The sequence below is a fragment of the Populus alba genome, chromosome 19, assembly GCF_005239225.2.
Source record: "Populus alba chromosome 19, ASM523922v2, whole genome shotgun sequence".
NCBI lineage: Eukaryota > Viridiplantae > Streptophyta > Magnoliopsida > Malpighiales > Salicaceae > Populus > Populus alba.
In genome coordinates this window covers 2,802,785-2,827,594 of record NC_133302.1, presented here as the reverse complement: position 1 = coordinate 2,827,594, position 24,810 = coordinate 2,802,785, and the positions used below count along the sequence as shown (strand labels likewise).

General features: G+C 32.9%; 2 protein-coding genes and 1 pseudogene across 2 annotated transcripts; 2 read left to right on the top strand and 1 right to left on the bottom strand.

The window, feature by feature from the left end:
* The first annotated feature begins 995 nt into the window (after window positions 1-995).
* Window positions 996-7,486, top strand: LOC118045284 (disease resistance protein Roq1-like). The gene is made up of 8 exons (XM_035053867.2): window positions 996-1,133; window positions 1,301-1,796; window positions 1,943-3,077; window positions 3,176-3,466; window positions 3,573-4,505; window positions 4,775-5,390; window positions 6,201-6,267; window positions 7,003-7,486. The coding sequence occupies exons 2-7, from the start codon at window positions 1,306-1,308 to the stop codon at window positions 6,221-6,223; spliced, it is 3,489 nt and encodes a 1,162-aa protein (XP_034909758.2). The 5' UTR covers window positions 996-1,133; window positions 1,301-1,305; the 3' UTR covers window positions 6,224-6,267; window positions 7,003-7,486.
* Window positions 7,487-8,468: 982 nt separating this feature from the next.
* Window positions 8,469-9,574, bottom strand: LOC118045273 (phosphatidylinositol 4-phosphate 5-kinase 2-like; annotated as a pseudogene).
* Window positions 9,575-21,577: 12,003 nt separating this feature from the next.
* On the top strand, window positions 21,578-24,742 carry LOC118045279 (TMV resistance protein N-like). Its single transcript, XM_073406830.1, has 4 exons — window positions 21,578-22,069; window positions 22,214-23,315; window positions 23,413-23,688; window positions 23,795-24,742. Exons 1-4 carry the CDS (start codon window positions 21,579-21,581, stop codon window positions 24,725-24,727), a joined length of 2,802 nt encoding a protein of 933 aa, XP_073262931.1. The 5' UTR covers window position 21,578; the 3' UTR covers window positions 24,728-24,742.
* Window positions 24,743-24,810: the final 68 nt, after the last annotated feature.

Here is a 24,810-nt window from a genome sequence, read left to right as displayed (position 1 = left end):
GGACCCAGTTATTGCGACCACCACGAAATTACCACTCCAAATTCCTTTTCTTTCTCTGTATATTATTAGAAAAACTGTCATTGACTGATTTAATTGGAACTTATTTGCGAGAAAGCTAAAAGAATTAGAGTTTTTTAATTTATAAAATTATAATTTTAAATTGTAAAAAAAATTCAATTATTTAAAAAAATAAAAACATCAACTATTTATATAATAGCCAAATAAATTTAATAAAATAAATTGAGAATAACTAGTAAAATCAAGCAAATAATCCAAAAATAACAAGAAAATAAATATATTTTATATGTTTGATTTGAATATATTTTTTATCTTGATTGACTGACTTGCTAAGTCTTAATGAACTTTACTCTAAGAATCTATTTGATATTTCTTCATTTATTAATTTAATCAACAATAATTTCTCATCTTCAATAAAAATTTGAGTTTATCTTCCGAGTAAGACAAACCGTGTATTTTAAAAATACTATTGCCAAAATATCCCCTTATATATGGATTAAGACAACAGCATCAATCCCATGTTAGTAATAGAATAAGTTTTACATAATTCTGAAGTTTAGTAGAATAGTAGTGGATTAATTTTTTTAATATTAAAAATATAAAAAAAATACCGTGTAGATGTTGGTATAAATAATACTGTTTTTGAAAAAAAAAATATTTTTTTATTTACTTCAAATTAATATATTTTTAGTATTTTTAAATTATTTTGATGTGCTGATGTCAAAAATAATTTTTTAAAAAATAAAAAAAAATATTATTAACATGTATTTTGATATAAAAAAATTATTTAAAAATAAATTATAACTACACTTAAATAAGCTCTAAAAAATAGTAAAAATAGTAGTGATGTTTTTTTATTATGGGCTATGCATGACATGGCCGGGGCAGCCTCTAAATGATCCTGTCAGTCCTTCATGCCAAGCGGTAGGCCTAGCTGAAGAGAAATTTATTGTTTCATAATGATCTTCTTAAATGAAGTTGTTTTTTTCCGCCTTAATGTTTAGCATTTTTTACTTTCCCTGTTCTTTCCCCATTTCTCCGATTCAATAACTTCAGTTGCAAAACTTCTCTCTCCGATTGCTGCAATTTCATAGCTAACTCTTTGTTATACAGAGGTATAGCTAACTCTTCTTTGCTTCTTTCTTGTTTTAATTTCATGTCTTTACCAATAACAAAAATGTGAAAGCTTTGTTTGTTTTTTGTTTAACTTCAGTTGCTCTTGTCTTATGCTTTCTCATTATTAAGCTTAAATTGCTAATTGATTGTTCCTTCAATTCTACAGCTGAAATGGCAGAGCTAGAGTCTTCTCGTTCTATACCAGAAGGGTACTACGATGTCTTCTTGAGCTTTAGAGGAGAAGATAATCGCAAGACGTTTACTGGTCATCTATATACTGCCTTAGTCCAAGCAGGAATCCACACTTTTCTAGATGATGTTGAACTTCCTAGAGGAGAAGAAATCTCCGAGCATCTTATCGAGGCAATTCGAGAATCAAAGATATCCATAGTTGTCTTCTCAAAAGGATATGCTTCTTCTAGATGGTGTCTCAATGAACTTGTAGAGATTCTTAAGTGCAAAAGGAAGAAAACCGGTCAGATTGTTCTTCCTATATTCTATGACATTGATCCTTCAGATGTGAGAAAACAGACTGGCAGTTTTGCAGAGGCATTTGATAAGCATGAAGAGCGTTTTGAAGAGGAGTTGGTGAAGGAGTGGAGAAAAGCTCTTGAGGTTGCCGGAAACCTATCTGGATGGAGTCTCAATGATATGGCAAATGGGTATTCCTTTTCTCTCTAAGATTCACTTGCAGACGTTTATGGAGTAATTTTACATTACATTTTTCAATTTGAAGTTATAAAATATTTCTTTTTAGCATACTTAATTGACTTGCTATCGATGACTTGCCTTTTTTTTCTGTGAGCAGGCATGAAGCAAAATTTATCGAAGGGATTATCAAGGATATGTTGAAGAAATTATGTTGCGAGTGCTTAGATGTTCCTGAGCACCTCGTAGGTATGGATCGGCGTACTCACAATATTTATGACTTTCTAAATAATGCAACAAATGATGTATGCATTGTGGGCATACATGGGATGCCAGGAATAGGAAAGACAACTATAGCAAAAGTTGTATTTAATCAACTCTGCAATGGATTCGATGGATTCGATGGAAGCTGTTTTCTTTCGGATATCAATGTAAGGTCAAAACAAGTTAATGGTCTTGTTCCTATACAAAAGCAACTTCTTCATGATATTTTAAAACAGGATGTTGCAAACTTCGATTGTGCTGATAGAGGAAAGGTTCTGATCAAAGAGCGACTTCGTCACAAAAGAGTTCTTGTTGTTGCTGATGATGTGGCTCATCTGGACCAGCTAAATGCATTGATGGGAGATCGAAGTTGGTTTGGTCAGAGAAGTATAGTAATTATTACAACAAGATATTCAAGTTTACTTCGTGAAGCAGATCAAACATTTCAGATTGAAGAATTGGAACCAGATGAGGCCCTTCAGCTTTTCAGCTGGCATGCCTTTAAGGACACCAAACCAGCAGAAGATTATATTGAGCTTTCGAAGAAAGCCGTTGGTTGCTGTGGAGGACTTCCTTTAGCTCTTAAGGTTATAGGAGCTCTTCTGTTCAGGAAAAACAGAGGTAGATGGGGAAGTGAAATTGACAACTTGAGCAGAATTCCAAACCAAGATATTCAAGGAAAGCTTCTAATAAGTTATCACGCACTTGATGGTGAACTACAAAGAGCATTCCTTGATATTGCATGCTTCTTTATTGGTATAGAGAAAGAATACGTCGCAAAAGTGCTAGAAGCCCGTTGCCGTTACAATCCAGAAGTTGTTTTGGAAAAACTCTGTGAAAGGTCTCTGATTCAATTTCATGTAATTAAAGATGAAAGACAGTTATTTGGAAGGACTGTAAGTGTAACCATGCACGATCTATTACGAGACATGGGAAGGGAGATCGTTTGTGAATCGTCTCCCTTGCTTCTTGGAAATAGGACCAGAATTTGGAAGAACGACGAAGCATGGGATGTACTTGACCAGCAGAAGGTAAGAGCTCAATGCATACACGAAAGCATAGTCATGCATATTTTCTAGTCAAACTTATTACAAATAATCATATGAAAGTTTTATTGTTTTTTTTTTAGGGTACGGATGATGTAGAGGATCTTGCACTAGAGGGTCTTGCACTGGATGTCAGAGCATCAGAAGCTAAATCACTTAGCACAGGATCATTTGCGAAAGTGAAGCGCTTAAATTTGCTCCAAATCAACGGAGCACATCTCACCGGATCCTTCAAACTGCTTTCTAGAAAGTTGATGTGGATTTGTTGGCATGAATGTCCTTTGAAATTTTTGCCATCTGATTTTACCTTGGACAATCTAGCTGTTCTTGATATGCAGTACAGTAGCCTTAAAGAACTATGGAAGGGAAAAAAGGTGCGAAACATACTAAAATCCCCAAAATTTCTCCAGTACGTAATTTTTATTTACATGTTACGACTTTCTATGAATAATTTTAATTATTTGCGCTCTATTATAACAGATTCTCAACAGGCTAAAAATCTTTGATCTTAGTCATTCTCTGAACCTTATTAAAACACCAAACTTGCACAGTTCAAGTCTAGAGAAACTAATTCTGGAAGGTTGCTCGAGTTTAGTTGAGGTGCATCAATCAATTGGACATTCGATGAGCCTTGTTTTCTTGAATTTGAAGGGATGTCGGAGCTTGAAAACTCTCCCTGAAAGCATTGGCAATGTAAAGTCTCTTAAAACTCTGAATATTTCTGGGTGTTCACAACTAGAAAAATTACCAAAAGGCATGGGTGATATGGAATCCTTAACTAAGCTGCTAGTCGATGGGATTAAAACTGAGCAATTTCTCTCTTCAATTGGGCAATTAAAGTATGTCAAATGGTTATCATTGCGTGGATGCAGTCCGACTCCACCAAGTTGTTCTTTGATTTCAGCAGGTGTTTTGACTCCACCAAGTTCTTTGATTTCAGCAGGTGTTTTGAATTTGAAATGTTGGTTGTCAACATCTTTCACTCAATGGAGATTAGTGAAACGTCTTAAGCTTTCTAAAAGTGGTTTGTCTGATCACACAACTAATTGTGTTGATTTTAGGGGTTTGTTCTCTCTAGAAGTATTGGATCTAAGTGAAAACAAATTCTCTAGCCTGCCTTCTAGGAACGGCTTCCTTCCCAACCTATGGTGCTTGGTTGTTAAGACATGTAAATATCTTGTATCAATCCCAGATCTTCCTTCAAGTTTAAGCCGTTTGGATGCATCCTCTTGCATATCATTGGAAAGAGTAAGAATACCAATCCAGTCAAAAAAAGACCTATGTGTAAATGTATTTGAATGTCTTTCGTTAAAAGAGATTCAGGACATCGAAGGTCTAAATAATAGTTTCTGGAATGTTAGTGTTGAAAGACGCAGTCATTCACCAAATAAATTACAGAAGAGCGTTGTTGAGGTACTATTTCTTTCAGTCTCTCATGCACAAGAAGAAACACACACAATCGCAACATTTCTTTTAAATTAATATGTATACAGGCAATTATTATTATTATTATTATTATTATTATTATTTTAAAAAATAAATATCATCTTTAATAATATTTTCTTATTTTCTTATTTAATCTAAAAAATTAAATATTATGTTTCATAATATTTTTTATTAAATATTTAAAGTCTTTGGTTTTCTTTTTTATTTCTTGATTTTATGATAATATATTTATACAGGCAATGTGCAACCGTGGTCACGGGTATCGTATTAACTTCAGTGTAGAACATGATGAACTACATGAGATGCCAGATTGGATGAGCTACAAGGGAGAAGGAGGCTCATTGTTATTCCATATACCTCCAGTCTTCCATGGCTTAGTTCTTTGGCTTGAGAAGACCACTCATCTTTACACACACGCTAACATTATTATTATTATAAAAAATAAAAGCAACGGGAGCATATTGTTTAAAGATAAACGAGCACAGCTAGGATTTCATATATTTATGCAGGGATGGATAAGATACATGAGTAGAAGTGAAATGGCAATGGAAGATTCCTGTGAAGCTGACGAATTGGAACTATGCATTTCTTCAGAGCCAACAGAGTATGCACTGCGCATGGGTCATTATTGGGAACCAAGAGTTGACGAATGTGGGGTCCATGTGATCGCAGAGAAGTCAGATTCATTTGAAGAGTCGGCAGTGGGAACAGATACAGTGATGCCTTCATCACCGCTGTATCATCTGCTTCCTCATCCTCATCGTGGTTCAATTACAGCGTCTACACCTAAGCAATGGTGTGACTTTTTACTTGCGGGGCTGCAAAACCATAACCTCGGTTTATTGCTTCTTGGTAAGAACAAATATTTCCTTTAGTTATTTTTATTCTATTCTATTTAATTTATGAGATTAAATATTATCTTTAATTATTTAATTATTACTATTTAATATAAAAAATTAAATATCATTTTTAATAAAAAAAATTAAATATTTAAGGCTTTTTGGTAAGAATACATATTTCCTTTAGTTATTTCTATTTTATTCTATTTAATTTTAGAGATTAAATATCATCTTTAATTATTACATTTTTCTTATTGAATCTAAAAAATTAAACATTATCTTTAACAATATTTTTTATTAAATATTTAGATTTTCTTATTTAATCTAAAAAATTAAATATTATCTTTGACATTATTTTCTATTAAATATCTAGAGTCTGCTTGGTTTTTTTTTCTTTGATTTTATGATAATATTTTTCTTATTTAATATAAAAAATAAATATTATATTTAATAATTAGATCTATCGAATATCACTCAAAAAATAAATTATATCTTTAATAATTATTTTTTGAAAAACAACAAGCCAACAATCACTAACATATTTTATTAAAAATCACTTTAGTTTATTTAGGAAATATTGAAAACAGATTTTTGTTTTTTACATTTAAATACAAAATTGAATAATGTTTTTATATTTTATTTCAAATTCAATATTTTAAAACAAAAATGAAAAAATATAATATTAAGCTTTTTTTATTATAAAGTAAGTTTCTTAATTAAAAGTGAAGGGGATTTGTTTGTAATAACAAAATGAATATATAATCATGCACGGTTAACTTTATTTCCAAACTTGAAAGTTCTATTGAATTTGATGGCTTTAAAGGTAAGGAGGAGCTGGATGGATGAGTTATTTTACATAGAAATGCTTGAAGTTACTCCAAATTAGTACGGTAATTCTTTTCCATCCGCTTTCAAATTGGACGACCTAGTTGTTATTATCCAAGATATAATTTATATTTTTGATGAATATTGTTTCATTTTTTTTTGTCACTTCTTCTATGTATTCTCCAAAAAATGAAAATCTTTGATGTTAGTTAGAAATGAATTGGTTTTCTAGGAAGAAATTATTAGTTGAGATATACTATTTGAGTTGATTTGAGTTGATTCTTCATTGTTTAATGTTATGATATATTTAAGATAATTGATGAAAACTAATAATACATAGGAAATTTCTGAAAGCATCCTTAATTAGTGTCATAAGTAAAGTCTTGTTAGTTTTGGCTATAAGATCTTGCTATGTATTTATGCATGGTTTTTACTACTTTTTGGCTTTTATTTATTTGTATATACAACTTTTGTTTTTCTTGTCAGTTTGTCATTAGCTTCATGGCACCAACATCAATTAATAATAAATCTTGGACGATTATTAAATAAAAGAAAAAACATAAATATTGTTAAAACACCAAACTTGAATTGACAATAATCTAATTTAGAAAATAATTAATTTATCCTTGTAGTCTAAGAAAATAGTATTTAATTCTTTTGTTTTTACATTCATCTATGATTTAATGTCTTGATTGAAATTGAAAATTGAATTGTTAGTCATAACAAAAGGCATGTACAATCATGCACATCTAACTTTCTTTTCAAATTTGAAAATTCTATTGAATTTGATGGTTTTTTAGGATACAAAAGACTTGAATTGACTTGAGAGTACAAGATCATTTTACGTGGAGATGCTCCAAATCAGCACAGCACTTCTATCTGACATGTTGATATGTATTTGTTGGCTTGAAGGTCATTTTCCAAGCTTGGAAGTTTTATTGAATGCTCTTTGAAATCTTTTCCATCCGCTTTTATATTGGACAACCTGGTTGTTAATTATTATCCATGATGTAATTTATATTTTCAAGTGTTGATTGAAATTGACAACCTAGTTTTATTTAATGTGTTGATTGAAATTGGCAAGTGAATTTACTCACATATTGTTATATTGGTTTTGAGTTCAAATAGACCTTTAAAAAGGGAGTTTTTCATGAATGCAACCCTTCATGTATTTAATATGAATGATGGGAGATTTTAATGTCTTGTGAATGCATTCATTTATATATGGATGATTTTGCTAAGAATTGGTTGGTTAAAAACTTAATTTTGATATATAAAAACCGAAGAGAGAACAATAAATAGAGAGAATAGTAAAGATTTTATGTGCTTTCTTGTTTTTTTGAATTGGATTACCTTTGTCTTTCGTTTCAAGTAAAATTCTAGTATATATCACTAAATTAAGAATTAAAGGTCTAATTATATGAAACACAATTTTAAAGACTATATCAACTACATTTCATATGCTCAACTCTAAGCAAATTAAAATTTCAAGGCCATTTGTATTTTGAAAACACAATCTCAATAATCTTAATATTGAATTATTATTTCTTAGGTAACTAAGATTTGTTGAGTTGGAAAATAGCACTAAGAAACACAAAAGCCGTACTGTTTTTTTTCTTGACATTGTTCAAAGGAATGCAAAAAGACACTTCAATTGTGAAAGTATATTATTGTCATAAATTAAAACTTCCAATTTAGAGAGTGAAATAAAAAGCTAAGAGCAAAAAAATAATTTGTGTGTATAAGCTAATTGAAATGAAGATTAGAATAAAAAGGATAAAAAATTGAGAGACTCGTTAAGATTTTATGTTAGTGCTCAACATGTTCTTTCTTATTTTAGTTTTTTCAATTGGATTACCTTTATCTTAACGAGTGAAATAAAGAAACACTCCCCCCTCTTTCTTGTTCCCTTTCTTCTTTACATGGCTTACTCAATGAAAAAACAATTAAGCACCCCATTTGATTTTCAATCAGAGAGTGAGAAAGAGAGAGGCCAAGGTGGTCCTTCAATATTTTCTTCTTTTTTGTCTCGCTCACCATCTTTTTCAATCAGTATGGCAAACCATCTTTTTCAAAATGTTGAATAGCATGCCATAAAAAAGAATTTTGTTCAATCTCAATCCCACATTGTTTGTAGAAGTATTTACTTTTGACTGTACACTTTGTTATTTTCTAATCCCTCCCTAGTTCTGCAACCATTTCTCTACTTTCTATGCTCCTGGCTTGCTAAAAACAAAAGAAAACACATTGCTCTAGTTGCCTGCCTTCACTCTTCAGATTGCTCAACAAATCCCTTGAGACTTTCTCCATAGTTATATGCATGCTCATAATCCTGGAGGATGTTAATGATACCAAAGTGAAGAACTACATCGAAGATCTCATTACCATTATGTGAAGGTGTTAAAGTGTTACTTCCACCCCCCATGCACTGATCCATTTCAGTAGTCCTCATTACACGCTCGGCTCTTCCAGCTGGAATAGATTTCATATGAGTACTACAAGCATGCAGCACCAAATAAAATCTTGACATTGCATCACACAATCACCAAAATTCAAAGTAACAAAACGAAGAACAAAATGTGATAACAATGACAATAATCACTCAATGTTTTCTCATGATGTGAATTTCTTTTTTCTGATACAGAAACACAAAACCAAATTACCTCAAGGTCGATTGTTGTAAATTTTTAAGGTAGCAGAATTACAAGATAAAAGAAATTTACCAAAATGCTTGACATTTGGGGACATCATCTCCTCGCTAAAGTAATCATCACAGAAGTGAAGACCAATTAGAAGACTATAATCCATAATTCTCTCTGCTTCTAAGAATTCACAGTTCTTGTAAATTTGACTGGGAAAGAAAGAACAGAAGACAAACACATGTTAACCTCTCAAGATTAGTGCCTCACCAAGGAACAAGATGGAATCTACCTCATGAGTTCATTAAACCATGACTGTTCCAAGTGAAATACAAAGTTTAGATCGAGGTCCTTAAGCATGGTTGTTTTATCAATTTCACCCTCAAGCTTGTCGGTCGTGCGTCCATGAAAAGAACCTTTCAAGTCAAAGCGTTTATGGATGCCAGGAATTACATTGCATTATGAACAATAATTAGAATGTGATTATACATTATGTAGAAAGAACATCTAAATGAAAACTGCACCATCGTGATTATACCTTTTGATCTCCCACTGGTTTGATCATGAAATGATCATCTTGAGTTAGATAAAAGAAGCTTCCACTCTTCCCAGGGGAAGAAAATTCTCTGAGTACATCACTTCCACAAATCGCTAGCTTGTAATTTACTGGATCTATTGCAAACAATTCCCTTAGACATCTAAATATCAAACCAACCAACCACCACCATAACATAGGAAATCAGAGACATATATGTGCGTGTGAAAGAAATGACATTTCTTTATTCATTTATTAATGCTTGATGAATTGTTAGAAGAGTGAGGTCTCCACAAACATTGAAACACCGCAATTTTTCATGATAAAATCCAAAGGTGTTTGTGGGGCTGGTAAATGGAAGAACAGATCAAGAGATGAAATCTCTCTATACCGCTGTTATTTCTTTCAAGGTGCGTACTTTGGTGTGTATCACATGTTTGTTGCATTTACTGAATATGATAGTGGGAACTTATTTATCAAGAATTAAAGCAGTTGCTTATGGATAAAACATGAATTACTGTATACGTGGGGCCCATTAAAAGGTTGATGCGTCATTCCCAGGTGAATTAATTCATCTAGACACTGTTCACTTCAAGGATATTGTTCACTCTTGAAGTGAACAGTGCCAAACAAATTAATTTACCTGGCACTGTTCACACGAATAGTTCTATTCACTTGGCACTGTTCGTAGTAAAAAAAATTGTGTTTTATTTTTTTTATTTTTATTTGTGTTTTATTCAAAAAATTAGAAGATGATTGCTTGATGATGTAACAAAAAATTCAGTTTTTGTTGTTACGCGCTTAAGAAACCATGGAAAATATAGTCCTTGTTTGGTAGATTTCGTACGTGATGAAATTGCACATAGTTTAATGGAATAATAAAAAATATTTGATAATATTATTTATTTCATGATGTAATAACAGTAGTTAAATCTACAATATTTAAATTAAAAACCATCAATATATATATATATATATATATATATATTATTTTATAACCTCAATTTGAAAATTATTTTTTTAACCAAACACATTAAACTACTTTTTGTTCAACCTCAATTTCAACCACAGTTTTAACCAAACATATATTTTTCCATACCAACCTCAACTAAAAGTAATTTTTAAAAAATAATTTTTTTCAAACCACAACAACAGCTACCACAATACCAAACACAAACTAAATTTAAAAATAGAACCATCAAACACGTGTTAACCTCTCAAGATAAAGGATGCAAAACTTGTACAAAATCAAACACCTCTCAAGATAAAGGATGCAAAACTTGGAACAAAATCAAAAAAGTGCAATGCTGTTGAATCTACCTGATGAGTTCATTAAACCATGTATCATATATCTTTAAATATTCTTACATTAATTAAAAATCAATTTTTTTTAACCCTCCTGAGCCATAAACCGATCCTTGCCACAGGTTAATCATATAACCTCATGCTCATTACCTACAGCTAAGCATCGGCAAAGCCAAGTAGTTGCTATTAAGGTCAGTTCTCCACCTGCATGTTCTTCCCTTTCAAGCTAAGCGTGGGCATCTTTGGCTACACTTACTTAGTCCCTGTTTTTTATAAAGCTTATAATTTAGTTCAAGTCAATAAAAGCTTAGCAGTTTGATACAAAAGCTCATGGCCAAGTAAAAAAATGTTTATTTTGAATGTAATAAATATTCATATTGGAACATAAAATTCATCTCTCAAATCCATAATTCATTTGATCATATAAATAATTGTTGGTTACTTAAATAAACAATTATATAATTAAATACTTAATTATAAATTAAAGAGATGGACAATTATATATTTCTAAAAACTTAATTGCAATTATATTATAATTTCTTCCCTAAAATTATTCAAAATACAGTATTAGAATTACATAATGTTAGGTTTTAATATATAATTAAAGAGTCTCTCTTGAACCAGATAATAAAAAATATTGTATAACTCTTTTGTATGAATTGTAAATCCAGGGACTGTTTTGGTCCCTCACTTGATTTGAATATATTATTTTATTAGTCCAATTATAAGTTGACTCTACTATTGCTGACTTGACTGGAAATTTCACTCGAAATTTACGTAGGGCTGTTTTTCCTAGTGCTTTCTACGTAACCTGAATTGAAAAACTGTCATTGAGTTTTTAGAGTTTTTCAATTTCTAAAATAAATATAGTTTTGTTCTTCTCTAACATAACAAGTTTTTTTTTTAATTATACTTATAAAAAATTACATTAAAATTAATTAAATCTCGGGATAATACGATAAATTTATATATCATAGTAAGTCAATATATAATTATGCAGTTTGTAATGTTACAAATTAAATATTAGTTTTTTTTCAAGGTGATATCTCTTATTAAATCAGAGACACTCTCTATTATTTACATGCAACATGGTCATCGAATAATTAAATAATTTACAAAATAAATGAATTTTTATTTTAGAATAAGTAAGTACTAATAACTATAACTAGAAATAAGTATAATTATAATATTTTAAAAAAAATCATAAAAAAAGTCTGTGTGTTAAATAAAAAACCACTTCTGTTTTCCCCTACGCGAAGTCCACTTTATTTGGAACTCACAACACGGTATGCTCATCTAACGGTCCAGCATATTCTGGGAATCTGATCGGGTCAAGCTACGAACAATTAGGAGGCATAATGCTATATATGAGGCATGACCATCTCCCACATATAGCTTTGCAATATAATCCGGGACTTGCTAATAATATATTACGGTTGTCAAAATTAATTATTATTAGCAAAAACTTATTTTATTTGTGAATCTCTCAACCGCTGGATTTGGATATAAGGATAAGAGATTGTGGGCACCTCTTTTCTTTTTTTTTTTGACAACTCATGATTTATGTTATTGTCCCCCCCCCCCTTTTTAAATAATTAAAATATAAATCACTTGATTATGTTCCACATTAAGGATATAATTAATCGGACCCACCATTATGTTCCACATTAAGGATATAATCCAATGTTTCATAATGATCTTCTTAAATGAAGTTGTTTTTTTCCGCCTTAATGTTTAGCATTTTTTACTTTCCCTGTTCTTTCTCTGTATATTATTAGAAAAACTATTATTGACTGATATAATTGATATAATTGAGTTTCAATGTTCCCAGTTCTCTATTTGTTCCTGTCTCTGCAATTCCCATCCCTCTGCAACTACAACTCTTATAAAGAGTTCTCATTGTAACAGACTTTACGTGTATATATATGGCTGAGTAAACACAGTTTTACTCAAGCAATTTCAGTTGTAATTTAATTCTTTCATGGTATCAGAGCGTCTCATAGCTAACGCTTCCAACGATCCTATGGCTACTACTTCAGATTTTTCTTCCGCTGCATTTCATCTTCCAGCTCAAGTTATTTCCATCAAACTTGATGGAACTAATTTCCTTGCCTGGACTGCTCAATTGCTTCCTCTGTTTCGGAGTTATGGTCTCATGGGAGTTGTTGATGGATCTGATTTTTGTCCTCCTCAATTTTCCAGCGAAGAATATAAAATCCAAGGTATTACTAATTCTGCTTATATGGCTTGGCAGTATAAGGACCAAACAATCCTTGGATGGATTATCTCCTCATTATCTCCTACGGTGGTTTCCACCATTTATGGCCTTGAAACTTCTCGTCTTGCTTGGCAAGCCCTTGGTGCACGTTTTGCTGCGCCATCAACTTCTAGAATTTCTCTTATCAAGCGAAAGTTGCAATCTTTACAGCAAGGCTCCTTGCCTTGTCAGAAATTTCTGGATGAAGTCAAAACTCTTGCAGATGAACTCTCTGTTGTTGGCAAACCTATTGATGATTCTGATCTAATATTATCTGTTCTCAATGGTCTCAACTCTTCATTTCATTCATTTGTCACTACGTATATGCTCCTCTCCAAAGAGAAATCCATGTCATTCTCAGATTTTCATGCAGAACTACTGAACCATGACCTTATGCAACAATTTCATAGTCAATCTCTTCACCATGAGGCAGGTTCTTATGCTCTTTACTCACATAAACCTGCAGCTAAAATCAGTTCTCGTCACGCAGTAATAAATCTCGCTTCTCCGGGGTATCTAAAGGATCGGGTAGTGCTTCCTCTCAATTTCGGCAACCACTACCTCACCTCCCACGTCCATCTTCATCAGCTCCTTCTGACTCTCGTTCCAGATCTCCATGCCAAATCTGCAAACGAGAGGGCCATCAGGCCTTGGATTGCTTTAACCGCATGAATTACTCTTTTCAAGGACGACATCCTCCTACTGACTTAGCAGCCATGGTTGCAGAAGCCAATACAACTTATTTAAATCAACATCAATGGTATGCAGACACTGGTGCTAATATTCACGTTACTTCAGATATTGCTAATCTTGCAACTTCTCATCCTTACGAAGGTGATGCTTCTGTGGGCGTAGGTAACGGTACAGGTTTGCACATATCTCATACCGGCAATGCTTCCATTAAAACCCTCTCTTCTACTACTCTTGCCTTAAATAATGTTGCTTATTGTCCTCAAGCATCAGCTCATCTCCTCTCTATCAATAAATTCTGTCAGGATAATAATGTCCTTTTTGAACTCACTGGTTCTGATTTTTCTGTTAAGGATATCCTGACGAGGAACACGCTCCTGACGGGACCAAGTGATAATGGATTGTATCCGATCAACCTTCGTCAACTATCTGCTTCACCATATCATGCTTTCACAATGACTGTTGGTGTCAAGGCTCCTACTTCCATCTGGCACTGTCGCCTAGGCCATCCTTCCCTAGAAACTCTTCGTCGTGTCATTTCCAAATTTTCTCTTCCAGTTAGTGATTCCATCAATAAAACATCAGTTTGTGCACCTTGCCAACTAGGCAAGTCTAAACAATTGCCCTTTTCTGACTCATCAAGAGAGTCCACTGCTCCCCTAGAAATAATTCACTCTGATGTCTGGTCCAATTCCACACCTTCATTAAGTGGTTGTCGTTATTATGTTATTTTTATTGACGATTTTTCTCATTTTTGTTGGATGTTTCCTATTTCACATAAGTCTGATGTTTATTCTACATTTGTTAAATTCAAGCTTTTAGTGGAGAAACAATTTAAATTCCCAATTCGGCAATTTCAAAGTGATAATGGTGGTGAATATTGTTCCACCATCTTTAAACATTTTTTAAGGGATAATGGAATTTTTCATCGACTATCATGTCCTCACACTTCTCAACAAAATGGCCTTGCTGAGAGGAAACATCGTCATATTATGGATATGGGACTTACTCTTCTAGCTCAATCAGGCTTATCTAAGAAATTTTGGGTTGATGCTTTTCTCACTGCTATCTTTATCATTAATCGACTACCTACTAAAGTTCTTGATTATGTTTCACCATATGAACGTCTTTTTCATCTTCCTCCAGACTTCACATATTTTCGAGCATTTGGATGTCAATGTTTTCCATGTCTTCGTCCTTATACAAATGATAAATTATCATATCGTAGCATGCCTTGTATTTTCATTGGTTATAGCTCCAATCACAAAGGATTTCGATGTTTAGATCCTTCCTCCAGACGTGTCTATATCTCTCGAAATGTGATTTTTGACGAAGAGCAATTTCCTGCACACTCCATTATCACAGATCCTGCCAGCTGCGTCTCCTCTTCAGGTATGTCTCCAGGTTCGTTCTTCACTCCTCCTTCACATATTTTCCCCTCATCCTCTGATTTTTCTCCTCCCCCAGCAACTTCCTCACCTACCCAGGTTCTCACTGACCTTCCCTTACATAATATTCATCCTGCTCCAGCTATTAATTCCAATGAATACCATCTCCCCTCCTCTCTCCCATCTCTCTATTCTGGCCAACCCGATTCTTCTGAATCCATTCCCATACCTAGTGCACCAACTCTTAGTCCTTCTTCTGACCACCATGACAATACCATCCTTAACCTCCAAAATGGTGCCCTATCTACTCATGAGTCTTCCACCAAAATAATCACTAGATCACAGACTGGTCATCATAAGCCTCGTAGGTTCCCTGACTTTCATTTATATTCCACTCGTCACCCCCTTCAAGCTTTGCATGCAGGTCTGATTTGTGTTGAGCCCCGTTCCTATGCTGAAGCAGTAACCATTCCTGAGTGGCGTGCGGCAATGGACAGTGAATTCTAGTCCTTGTTACAGAATGATACATGGTCACTATGTTCTCGTCCCCCTGGTAAGAATTTGGTTCCATGTAAATGGGTTTTTAAACTCAAACGGCGACCTGATGGCAGTATTGAACGTCACAAGGCCAGATTAGTTGCTGTGGGATATCTACAAAGAAGTGGCGTTGATTTTCTTGACACATTTAGTCCAGTCATCAAGCCTTCCACTGTCCGAATGGTTCTTGCCATCGCTGTTTCTTTCAACTGGGATATTCGTCAACTTGATGTCTCGAACGCCTTCCTTCATGGTGTGTTAGAAGAGGAAGTTTATATGACACAACCCAAAGGATTTGTTGATCCTGCACACCCCCAATTTGTTTGTAAGCTTCATAAATCTCTTTACGAGTTGAAACAAGCTCCCCGTGCCTGGTTTAATCGACTGTCTACTGCTCTTTTGGCTCTTGATTTTCAAAGTTCACAAGTTGATCCCACACTATTTATCTGTCATCGTGACAATGTCCATGCATTCTTCTTAGTTTACGTGGATGACATTCTGGTTACCTCAAATGATCAGAATTTTATTACCACTCTTATATCTCAATTACAACTTGAGTTTGCTATGAAGGATCTTGGTCAGTTGACATATTTTCTGGGAATTGAAGCCATACGTAATTCTTCAGGGTTACATCTTCGACAAACAAGGTATATAATTGATCTTCTGGACCGTGTGCAGCTTACTGGTATCCGCCCATACCGTGCACCTTGTGTCTCCGGGTCTAAGCTATCCAAGTTTGATGGAGAAAGTATTCCAGACCCATCTGAATATAGGCAAACAGTGGGGGCTTTACAGTATGTAACTCTCACACGCCCGGACATTGCATACTCAGTCAATCAACTCTGTCAACACATGCAAGCGCCTACTTCAGCTCACTGGACAGCAGCCAAACGCGTGCTACGATACTTAAAACAAACACTTGATTATGGTCTCTTCTACAGACCTGGTTCCTTTGCAATCAATGCCTATTGTGACTCTGATTGGGCCGGTGATCCTGACGACAGACGCTCCACCTGTGGCTATGGTGTTTTTGTTGGGTCCAATCTCATATCTTGGTCTGCTAAGAAACAACCTGTAGTGTCAAAATCCAGTACTGAAGCTGAATACAGGTGTTTAGCTCTAGTTACAGCTGAGGTGTATTGGCTAAGAATGTTGTTGCGTGAGTTGCAGGTTTCTCTTGCTTCTGCTCCAGTCGTATGGTGTGACAATATAAGTGCCTTTGCTCTTGCCTCCAATCCTATTTTCCATGCCCGATCGAAACACATTGAAGTGGATTACCACTTTGTCAGAGAAAAGGTGGCAAATAAAGATATACTACTTCAACATGTTCCCACCTCTCTGCAACCTGCAGATATTTTTACCAAGGGACACACGGCTGATCGGTTCTGTTACCTCCAGGATAAACTTTCTGTGACAGATGTCCCTGCCAGTTTACAGGGGAATGATAAGGATAAAGTTCACAATATTAAGATTGACGATAAACACTGATATCTTTATCCTAGAGTTTCAATGTTCCCAGTTCTCTATTTGTTCCTGTCTCTGCAATTCCCATCCCTCTGCAACTACAACTCTTATAAAGAGTTCTCATTGTAACAGACTTTACGTGTATATATATGGCTGAGTAAACACAGTTTTACTCAAGCAATTTCAGTTGTAATTTAATTCTTTCAATAATTGCAAAGTATTTGCAAGAAAGCTAAGAGAATTACAGTTTTTTAATTTATAAAATTATAATTTTAAATTGTAAAAAAAAAATCAATTATTTTTACAATTCATCAACAGATATAAAAAAAAAAAATTATATCACTGGCTGTCTTCTCCCAGTGATCTTTCTAGCACTTCCATTTCCAACATCATGATCGATTTATCACAATTTATTTATAAATTAGATAAGATTCAAACAAAGGAGATTAAACTGTAAAATAAGAAAAACACCCTTAGCAATCTAAAATAATTGAAGTAATGAGTACATGCATGAATTAAGCAAGATAATTAGTTGATATTGAATTAGTTGATATTGTGACTATTCAAGATAATTATAATCTATAGGTAATTGTATACCATAAATTAATATCAACTAAATAATTGTATTCAATTGTTTGAAGTTAAACCAAAAAAATACATGCCACCAGAAAATAAAAAGAGAATAAACTAACAGTGATATATGTTATGAAATTACGATAATTTTATAAAAAACCAAGAAACATATATCTAACAAAAATTATTGGAAAACAAAACTAGTAAAAAAAACTATTAAATCTTATTTTAGTATCTTTATAAGATATGTAAGATAATAAAAATGGTAAAATAACATTTTATTTAGTACTCTTTTTAAAATAAACATACAAAATAAAATTTTATTATTATTATTATTATTATCTTTGACAACTATTGCATTGCTAATAATTTGTAATAAAACATACTTTCTCAATTTCCTTTTATTTTTTTTATCATGTTAGTAGATGCTAGATGCTATTTGTTTTTGTGTTATAAAAATATTTAAAAAATTTAAATTTTTTTATTTTTTTATTTACTTTAAATTAATATTTTTAGATATTTTTAAATTATTTTAATGGGCTTATTTTAAAAAAAATTTAAAAATAATTTGATGGTTTTTAAATAAATTTTTTTTAGAAAATCATGACCCATGACTGGGTATCGAAAAAACAATTACGGTTGATTTAGCCTCATTTTCTTTGCTTGTAAAATTGAGGCAGATTATAGACTTAACCGAGCAATTACCGCTCAAAATGCCTAGCAATTTACGAAGGAATTTCCTTGTTCTTTCTCTGTATATTATTAGAAAAACTGTCATTGACTGATTTAATTGCAAAGTCTTTGCAAGAAAGCTAAAAGAATTAGAGTTTTTTTAAAATAAAAAATATAAAATGAGAAATAAAAAATAAAAATAAAAAAAAGGAGCAAAAGGAAACAACCCCCATCTTTCTTGTTCCCTTTCCCTTCTTTACATGGCGTCCTCTATGAAAATAGCAAACACCCCATTTGAATATATAATTAAAGAAAGAAAGAAAGAGAGGAAAATTCCTTCCCCATTTGAATATGTTTAAGGTTGTTTTTAAGTGTTTTTTTTTTAAAAAAATATATTAAAATAATATTTATATTTATTTTCAAAATATATTTTGAAACAGGTACACGGGGAAGAAAAATGAAATTTGGTAATATTTGTGTGTATTATACAATTGTGTTAATTTAAGGATTATTTTTTAGTTGTATTAGTTTATATAAATGTATTCCAGTACACGCTTGAGAAATGGAGTTATCGTGTTTTTTCAGTGCTGCCATTTAGCAAGTGGAATACTGTAGCCTGTCCACATGTCATGAGTCTCATCCGCATCGATAATGTTAGCGCGTGGACCCAGTTGTTGCCACGACCATGAAATTACCACTCCAAATTCCTTGTTGTTTCTCCATATATTATTAGAAAAACTGTCATGGACTGGACTGCTTTAATTGCAAAATATTTGCAAGAAAGCTAAAAGAATTGGAGTTCTTCAATTCCTAAAATTCTAATTTTAAATTGTAAAAAAATTCAATTATTTTTAAAATTGTTTTAAAAAATAAAACATCAACTATGTATATAATAGCTAAATAAATCGAAAATAACTAGTAAAATCAAATAAAAAACTAAAAATAACTAGTAAAGAAAAAATATATTTACTGGGTTTGAGTATGTTTGCTAATAAATAATAGCATGCACGAAACTTCACGATACCCATGTTTTCCACGTTTTACACTGCTCTTAATAGATTGTTACAGTAAAAGCAAAGAGAGAAGAACGGTTCGAGACGCTTAGTGAGGACATCCTCCAGCTCATCAGATCCCACATGTTAAATTATCAACTTGTTGGACCTCATTAATGTTAACGCGTGGACGGTATATCTAAATTGAGATTTTTCAATTACCTTTAAACATATTATAATTTCAATAAGTAAACATTATATACTTTGAGTTTATTAGAAAAAAAAATCTAATATAAATTAATAAAAATATTATTTTTCTGATATACATAGCAATAAAAAATTAGATGATAGTAATAAGAAAATAAAAATTAGTTTGAATATATCTAGTAAAGAAGTTCGAAGAATAGAATGAAGTCAAATATTTTTAATATCTTTTAATAATAAAATAAAATAAAATATATTTTAATAAATATAAAAGATGAAAAAATTAGAGAACAAGAAAGAGAAATAGAATCTCTTTGTAAGAACTTCTGAAAATTTAATTACAATGTAGAATTTCTTCCTTAAAATTATTGCTAGGTTTTATATATAATTAAAGAGTCTCTCCTGAACCAAATAATAAAAATATTATATAACTCTTTTAGAATGAATAGTTAAGATGATAAAAAAAATTTAAAAAAGCAATTTAAAACCAATTAATCTTAAAAAAACCAAAAAGAAACATTTTTGGCCAGGGGATATTTGGTCTTTACCTATTTTCATTTTTGGCCACCGAATTTTATTTTTTTTCAATAAAAGAGAAGATTTTGTGTAATTATTCGATAATTGAAATCATCACTAATCTCCTCATTTTCATATTTTTTATTACCCCTAGCGTGCACGAAATTTCATGTCATTTCATGATACGCTTGTTTTCAACGTTTTAGTAAATTAACAGATTGTATATTTTGAAAAAAAAAAAAAGGTAACAAAAAAAAAATTACACACAAGGCAGTGATTAACAGATTAAAAAGATGATGGATATTTTTTTGTAAATTAATTTCAATTCAAAATAACAAAATAAGGTTTCTTGAGGCTTACCGTTAAACCTCGCTTTGGGATGAATTGATCACAAGAATAAGAAATCATGTGCACATTATGCAAAATTTATTTTTAATCATCAAGATTTATCATTTAATATCAATATTGAATAATGATTTATTTTATAATATAAATTATGTTTAAAATAAAATTGATAAAATTAAAATACATGAAACGAGGTTGTATATTTTGACTTAATTAAAATCATTTTCTTTTTCTATTATATCCTTCAAAATTATTTATTTTATGTAAAAAAAAAACTTGTTAGTTTGCAGTACACATGTCATGAGTCTCCACTGCATCAAATTTGCAAAATCATATGGCCCATTGATAGAAGGTGTGTTGAAGCAAAATCTGTTTTATTGATCATCAATATTGAATAATAGCTTATTTTATAGTATAAACTATGTTTGAAAAAAAATTGATAAAAGACATGATATACAATTAATGATAAGATCGTATATAAAAATTGGAAATTTCCTGGTAATAAACCTGGAGTATGATTTTCAACTTTCGTAGGCGAGCACTAAAGTCCCAAGCTTCAAGAATTTCTCTTCTTTTCCTTTTGTATTTTCTCATTTTCTTGGCATGCGCGCAGCTGCTTCATGGAAAAAATATTTCAGATGTGGAAAATAAAGATAAATGTGGGAAAAAAATCCCAAATATCGACAAACATCCCAAATAAAGATATCTTTTCGTCCCTTGGTATCGTGTGAATACCATGTGGATATTATTTCAGAAAATCAATTCAACCGCACTCCAAATAACACTCATACTCCAATATCAGCAACCACCACGAAAGTTATTCTTTGACAATTATTGCATTGCTAATAATTTGCAAGGAAACATACTTTCTAACCGATACTCGCAATAAATAAAGCCAGCAAAGGCAGACGTGTTTGTCTATATATACATGAACCTGCTGATTCGATTTGAACACCCCATTTCTCCGATTCAATAACTTCTGTTGCAAAACTTCTCTCTCCGATTGCTGCAATTTCATAGCTAACTCTTTGTTATACAGAGGTATATATGGCTAACTCTTCTTTGCTTCTTTCTTGTTTTAATTTCATGTCTTCTACCAATAACAATAATGTGAAAGCTTTGCTTGTTTCATGTTTAACTGCAGTTGCTGTTGTCTAATGCTCTCTCATTATTAAGATTAATTGCTGTATTATCTTCGATGATCACTTCACATGTATCAGCAATTGCTAATTGATTGTTCCTTAAATTCTGCAGCTGAAATGACAGAGCCAGAGTCTTCTCATTCTAGACCAGAAGGGGCCTATGATGTCTTCTTGAGTTTTAGAGGAGAAGATACCCGCAAGACATTTGTAGATCATCTATATACTGCCTTAGTCCAAGCAGGAATCCACACTTTTCGAGATGATGATGAACTTCCTAGAGGAGAAGAAATCTCCGAGCATCTTCTCGAGGCAATTCGAGAATCAAAGATATCCATAGTTGTCTTCTCAAAAGGATATGCTTCTTCTAGATGGTGTCTCAATGAACTTGTAGAGATTCTGAAGTGCAAAAGGAAGAAAACCGGTCAGATTGTTCTTCCTATATTCTATGACATTGATCCTTCAGATGTGAGAAAACAGACTGGCAGTTTTGCAGAGCCATTTGATAAGCATGAAGAGCGTTTTGAAGAGAAGTTGGTGAAGGAGTGGAGAAAAGCTCTTGAGGATGCCGGAAACCTATCTGGATGGAGTCTCAATGATATGGCAAATGGGTATTCCTTCTCTCTCTAAGATACACTTGCACACGTTTATGGAGTAATTTTACATTACATTTTTCAATGTGAAGTAATAAAATATTTCTTTTTAGCATACTTAATTGACTTGCTATCGATGACTTGCTTTTTTTCCGTGAGCAGGCATGAAACAAAATTTATCAAAGGGATTATCAAGGATGTGTTGAATAAATTACGTCGCGAGTGCTTATATGTTCCTGAGCACCTCGTAGGTATGGATCGGCTTGCTCGCAATATTTATGACTTTGTAAGTACTGCAACAGATGATGTACGCATTGTGGGCATACATGGGATGCCAGGAATAGGAAAGACAACTATAGCAAAAGTTGTATTTAATCAACTCTGCTATAGATTCGAGGGAAGCTGCTTTCTTTCGAATATCAATGAAACATCAAAACAATTCAATGGTCTTGTTCCTTTACAAAAGCAACTTCTTCGCGATATTTTAAAACAGGATGTTGCGAACTTTGATTGTGTTGATAGAGGAAAGGTTATGATCAAAGATCGACTTCGTCGCAAAAGAGTTCTTGTTGTTGCTGATGATTTGGCTCATCTGGACCAGCTAAATGCATTGATGGGAGATCGAAGTTGGTTTGGTCCCAGAAGTAGAGTAATTATTACAACAAGAGATTCAAATCTTCTTCGTGAAGCAGATCAAACATATCAGATCGAAGAATTGAAACCAGACGAGTCCCTTCAGCTTTTCAGCAGGCATGCTTTTAAGGACTCCAAGCCAGCAAAAGATTATATTGAGCTTTCAAAGAAAGCCGTTGATTTCTGTGGAGGACTTCCTTTAGCTCTTAAGGTTATAGGAGCTCTTCTGTACAGGAAAAACAGAGGTAGATGGGAACGTGAAATTGACAACTTGAGCAGAATTCCAAACCAAGATATTCAAGGAAAGCTTCTAATAAGTTATCACGCACTTGATGGTGAACTACAAAGAGCATTCCTTGATATTGCATGCTTCTTTGTTGGTATAGAGAAAGAATACGTCGCAAAAGTGCTAGGAGCCCGTTGCCGTCTCAATCCAGAAGTTGTTTTGGAAACTCTCCGTGAAAGGTCTTTGATTCAATTTCAGCAGTTACGTGGAAGGATGGTAACCATGCATGATCTATTACGAGACATGGGAAGGGAGGTCGTCTGTAAAGCGTCTCCCTTGCTTCTTGGAAAAAGGACCAGAATTTGGAATAAAGACGATGCATGGAATGTACTTGACCACCAGAAGGTAAGAGCTCGATGCATACACGAAAGCATAGCCATGCGTATTTTCTAGTCAAACTTATTACAAATAATTGTATTAAAGTTGTATTTCTTTTTTTTAGGGTACGGATGTTGTAGAGGGTCTTGCACTGGATGTCAGAGCATCAGAAGCTAAATCACTTGGCGCAGGATCATTTGCAGAAATGAAATGCTTAAATTTACTCCAAATCAATGGAGTACATCTCACCGGATCCTTCAAACTGCTTTCTAAAGAGTTGATGTGGATTTGTTGGCATGAATGTCTTTTGAAATATGTTCCATCTGATTTTACCTTGGACAATCTAGCTGTTCTTGATATGCAGTACAGTAACCTCAAAGAACTATGGAAAGGAAAAAAGGTACGAAACATGCTACAATCCCCAAAATTTTTCCATATATAATTTATATTTACATGTTATGACTTTCTATGATTAATTTTCATTATTTTTCTCTCTATTATAACAGATTCTCGACAAGCTAAAAATCCTTGATCTTAGTCATTCTCAGCACCTTATTAAAACACCAGACTTGCACAGTTCAAGTCTAGAGAAACTAATTCTGGAAGGTTGCTCGAGTTTAGTTGAGGTGCATCAATCAATTGGAAATTTGACGAGCCTCGTTTTCTTGAATCTAAAGGGATTTTGGAGTCTGAAGACTCTCCCTGAAAGCATTGGAAATGTAAAATCTCTTGAAACTCTGAATATTTCTGGATGTTCACAACTTGAAAAATTACCGGAACACATGGGTGATATGGAATCCTTAATTGAGTTGCTAGCCAATGGGATTGAAAATGAGCAATTTCTCTCTTCATTTGGACAATTAAAGCATGTCAGAAGGTTATCATTACATGGATGCAGTTCGGCTCCACCAAGTTCTTCTTTGATTTCAGCAGGTGTTTTGAATTGGAAATGTTGGCTGCCAGCACCTTTCATTGAATGGGTATCAGTGAAACGTCTTGAGCTTTCTAATTGTGGTTTGTCTGTTCGCGCAACTAATTGTGTTGATTTTAGGGGTTTGTCTGCTCTAGAAGAATTGGATCTAGATGGAAACAAATTCTCTAGCCTTCCTTCTGGGCTCGGCTTCCTTCCCAAGCTAAGTTCGTTGCATGTCAATGCATGCAAATATCTTGTATCAATCCCAGATCTTCCCTCAAGTTTACACTTTTTGTTTGCAGCTGATTGCAAATCATTGAAAAGAGTAAGAATACCAATAAAGCAAGAAAAAAAACTATATGTAGCACTAAAAGGAAGTCATTCGTTAGACGAGATTCAGGGCATCAAAGGTCTACGTAATAGTTTCTGGAGTATTTGTGTTGATGATCACCATAGTCATTCACCAAATAAATTACAGAAGAGCGTTGTTGAGGTGCTATTTCTTTCAGTCTCTCTTGCACAATAATAAACACACACGATTGGCACATACATTAATTAATGTCTAAAATCTCAACATTCCTTAAAATCATTAAGTATACAGGCAATAAT

Bases quoted from the DNA above. Each gene is read 5' to 3' on its own strand.
- LOC118045284 (XM_035053867.2), top strand. From the start codon at position 1,306: ATGGCAGAGCTAGAGTCTTCTCGTTCTATACCAGAAGGGTACTACGAT. The intron at 1,797-1,942 runs GTATTCCTTTTC...TTCTGTGAGCAG, and splicing joins CTCAATGATATGGCAAATGG to GCATGAAGCAAAATTTATCG. The intron at 5,391-6,200 runs GTAAGAACAAAT...ATGGCTTTAAAG, and splicing joins CCTCGGTTTATTGCTTCTTG to GTAAGGAGGAGCTGGATGGA.
- LOC118045279 (XM_073406830.1), top strand. From the start codon at position 21,579: ATGACAGAGCCAGAGTCTTCTCATTCTAGACCAGAAGGGGCCTATGAT. The intron at 23,316-23,412 runs GTAAGAGCTCGA...TCTTTTTTTTAG, and splicing joins ATGTACTTGACCACCAGAAG to GGTACGGATGTTGTAGAGGG. The intron at 23,689-23,794 runs GTACGAAACATG...CTATTATAACAG, and splicing joins AACTATGGAAAGGAAAAAAG to ATTCTCGACAAGCTAAAAAT.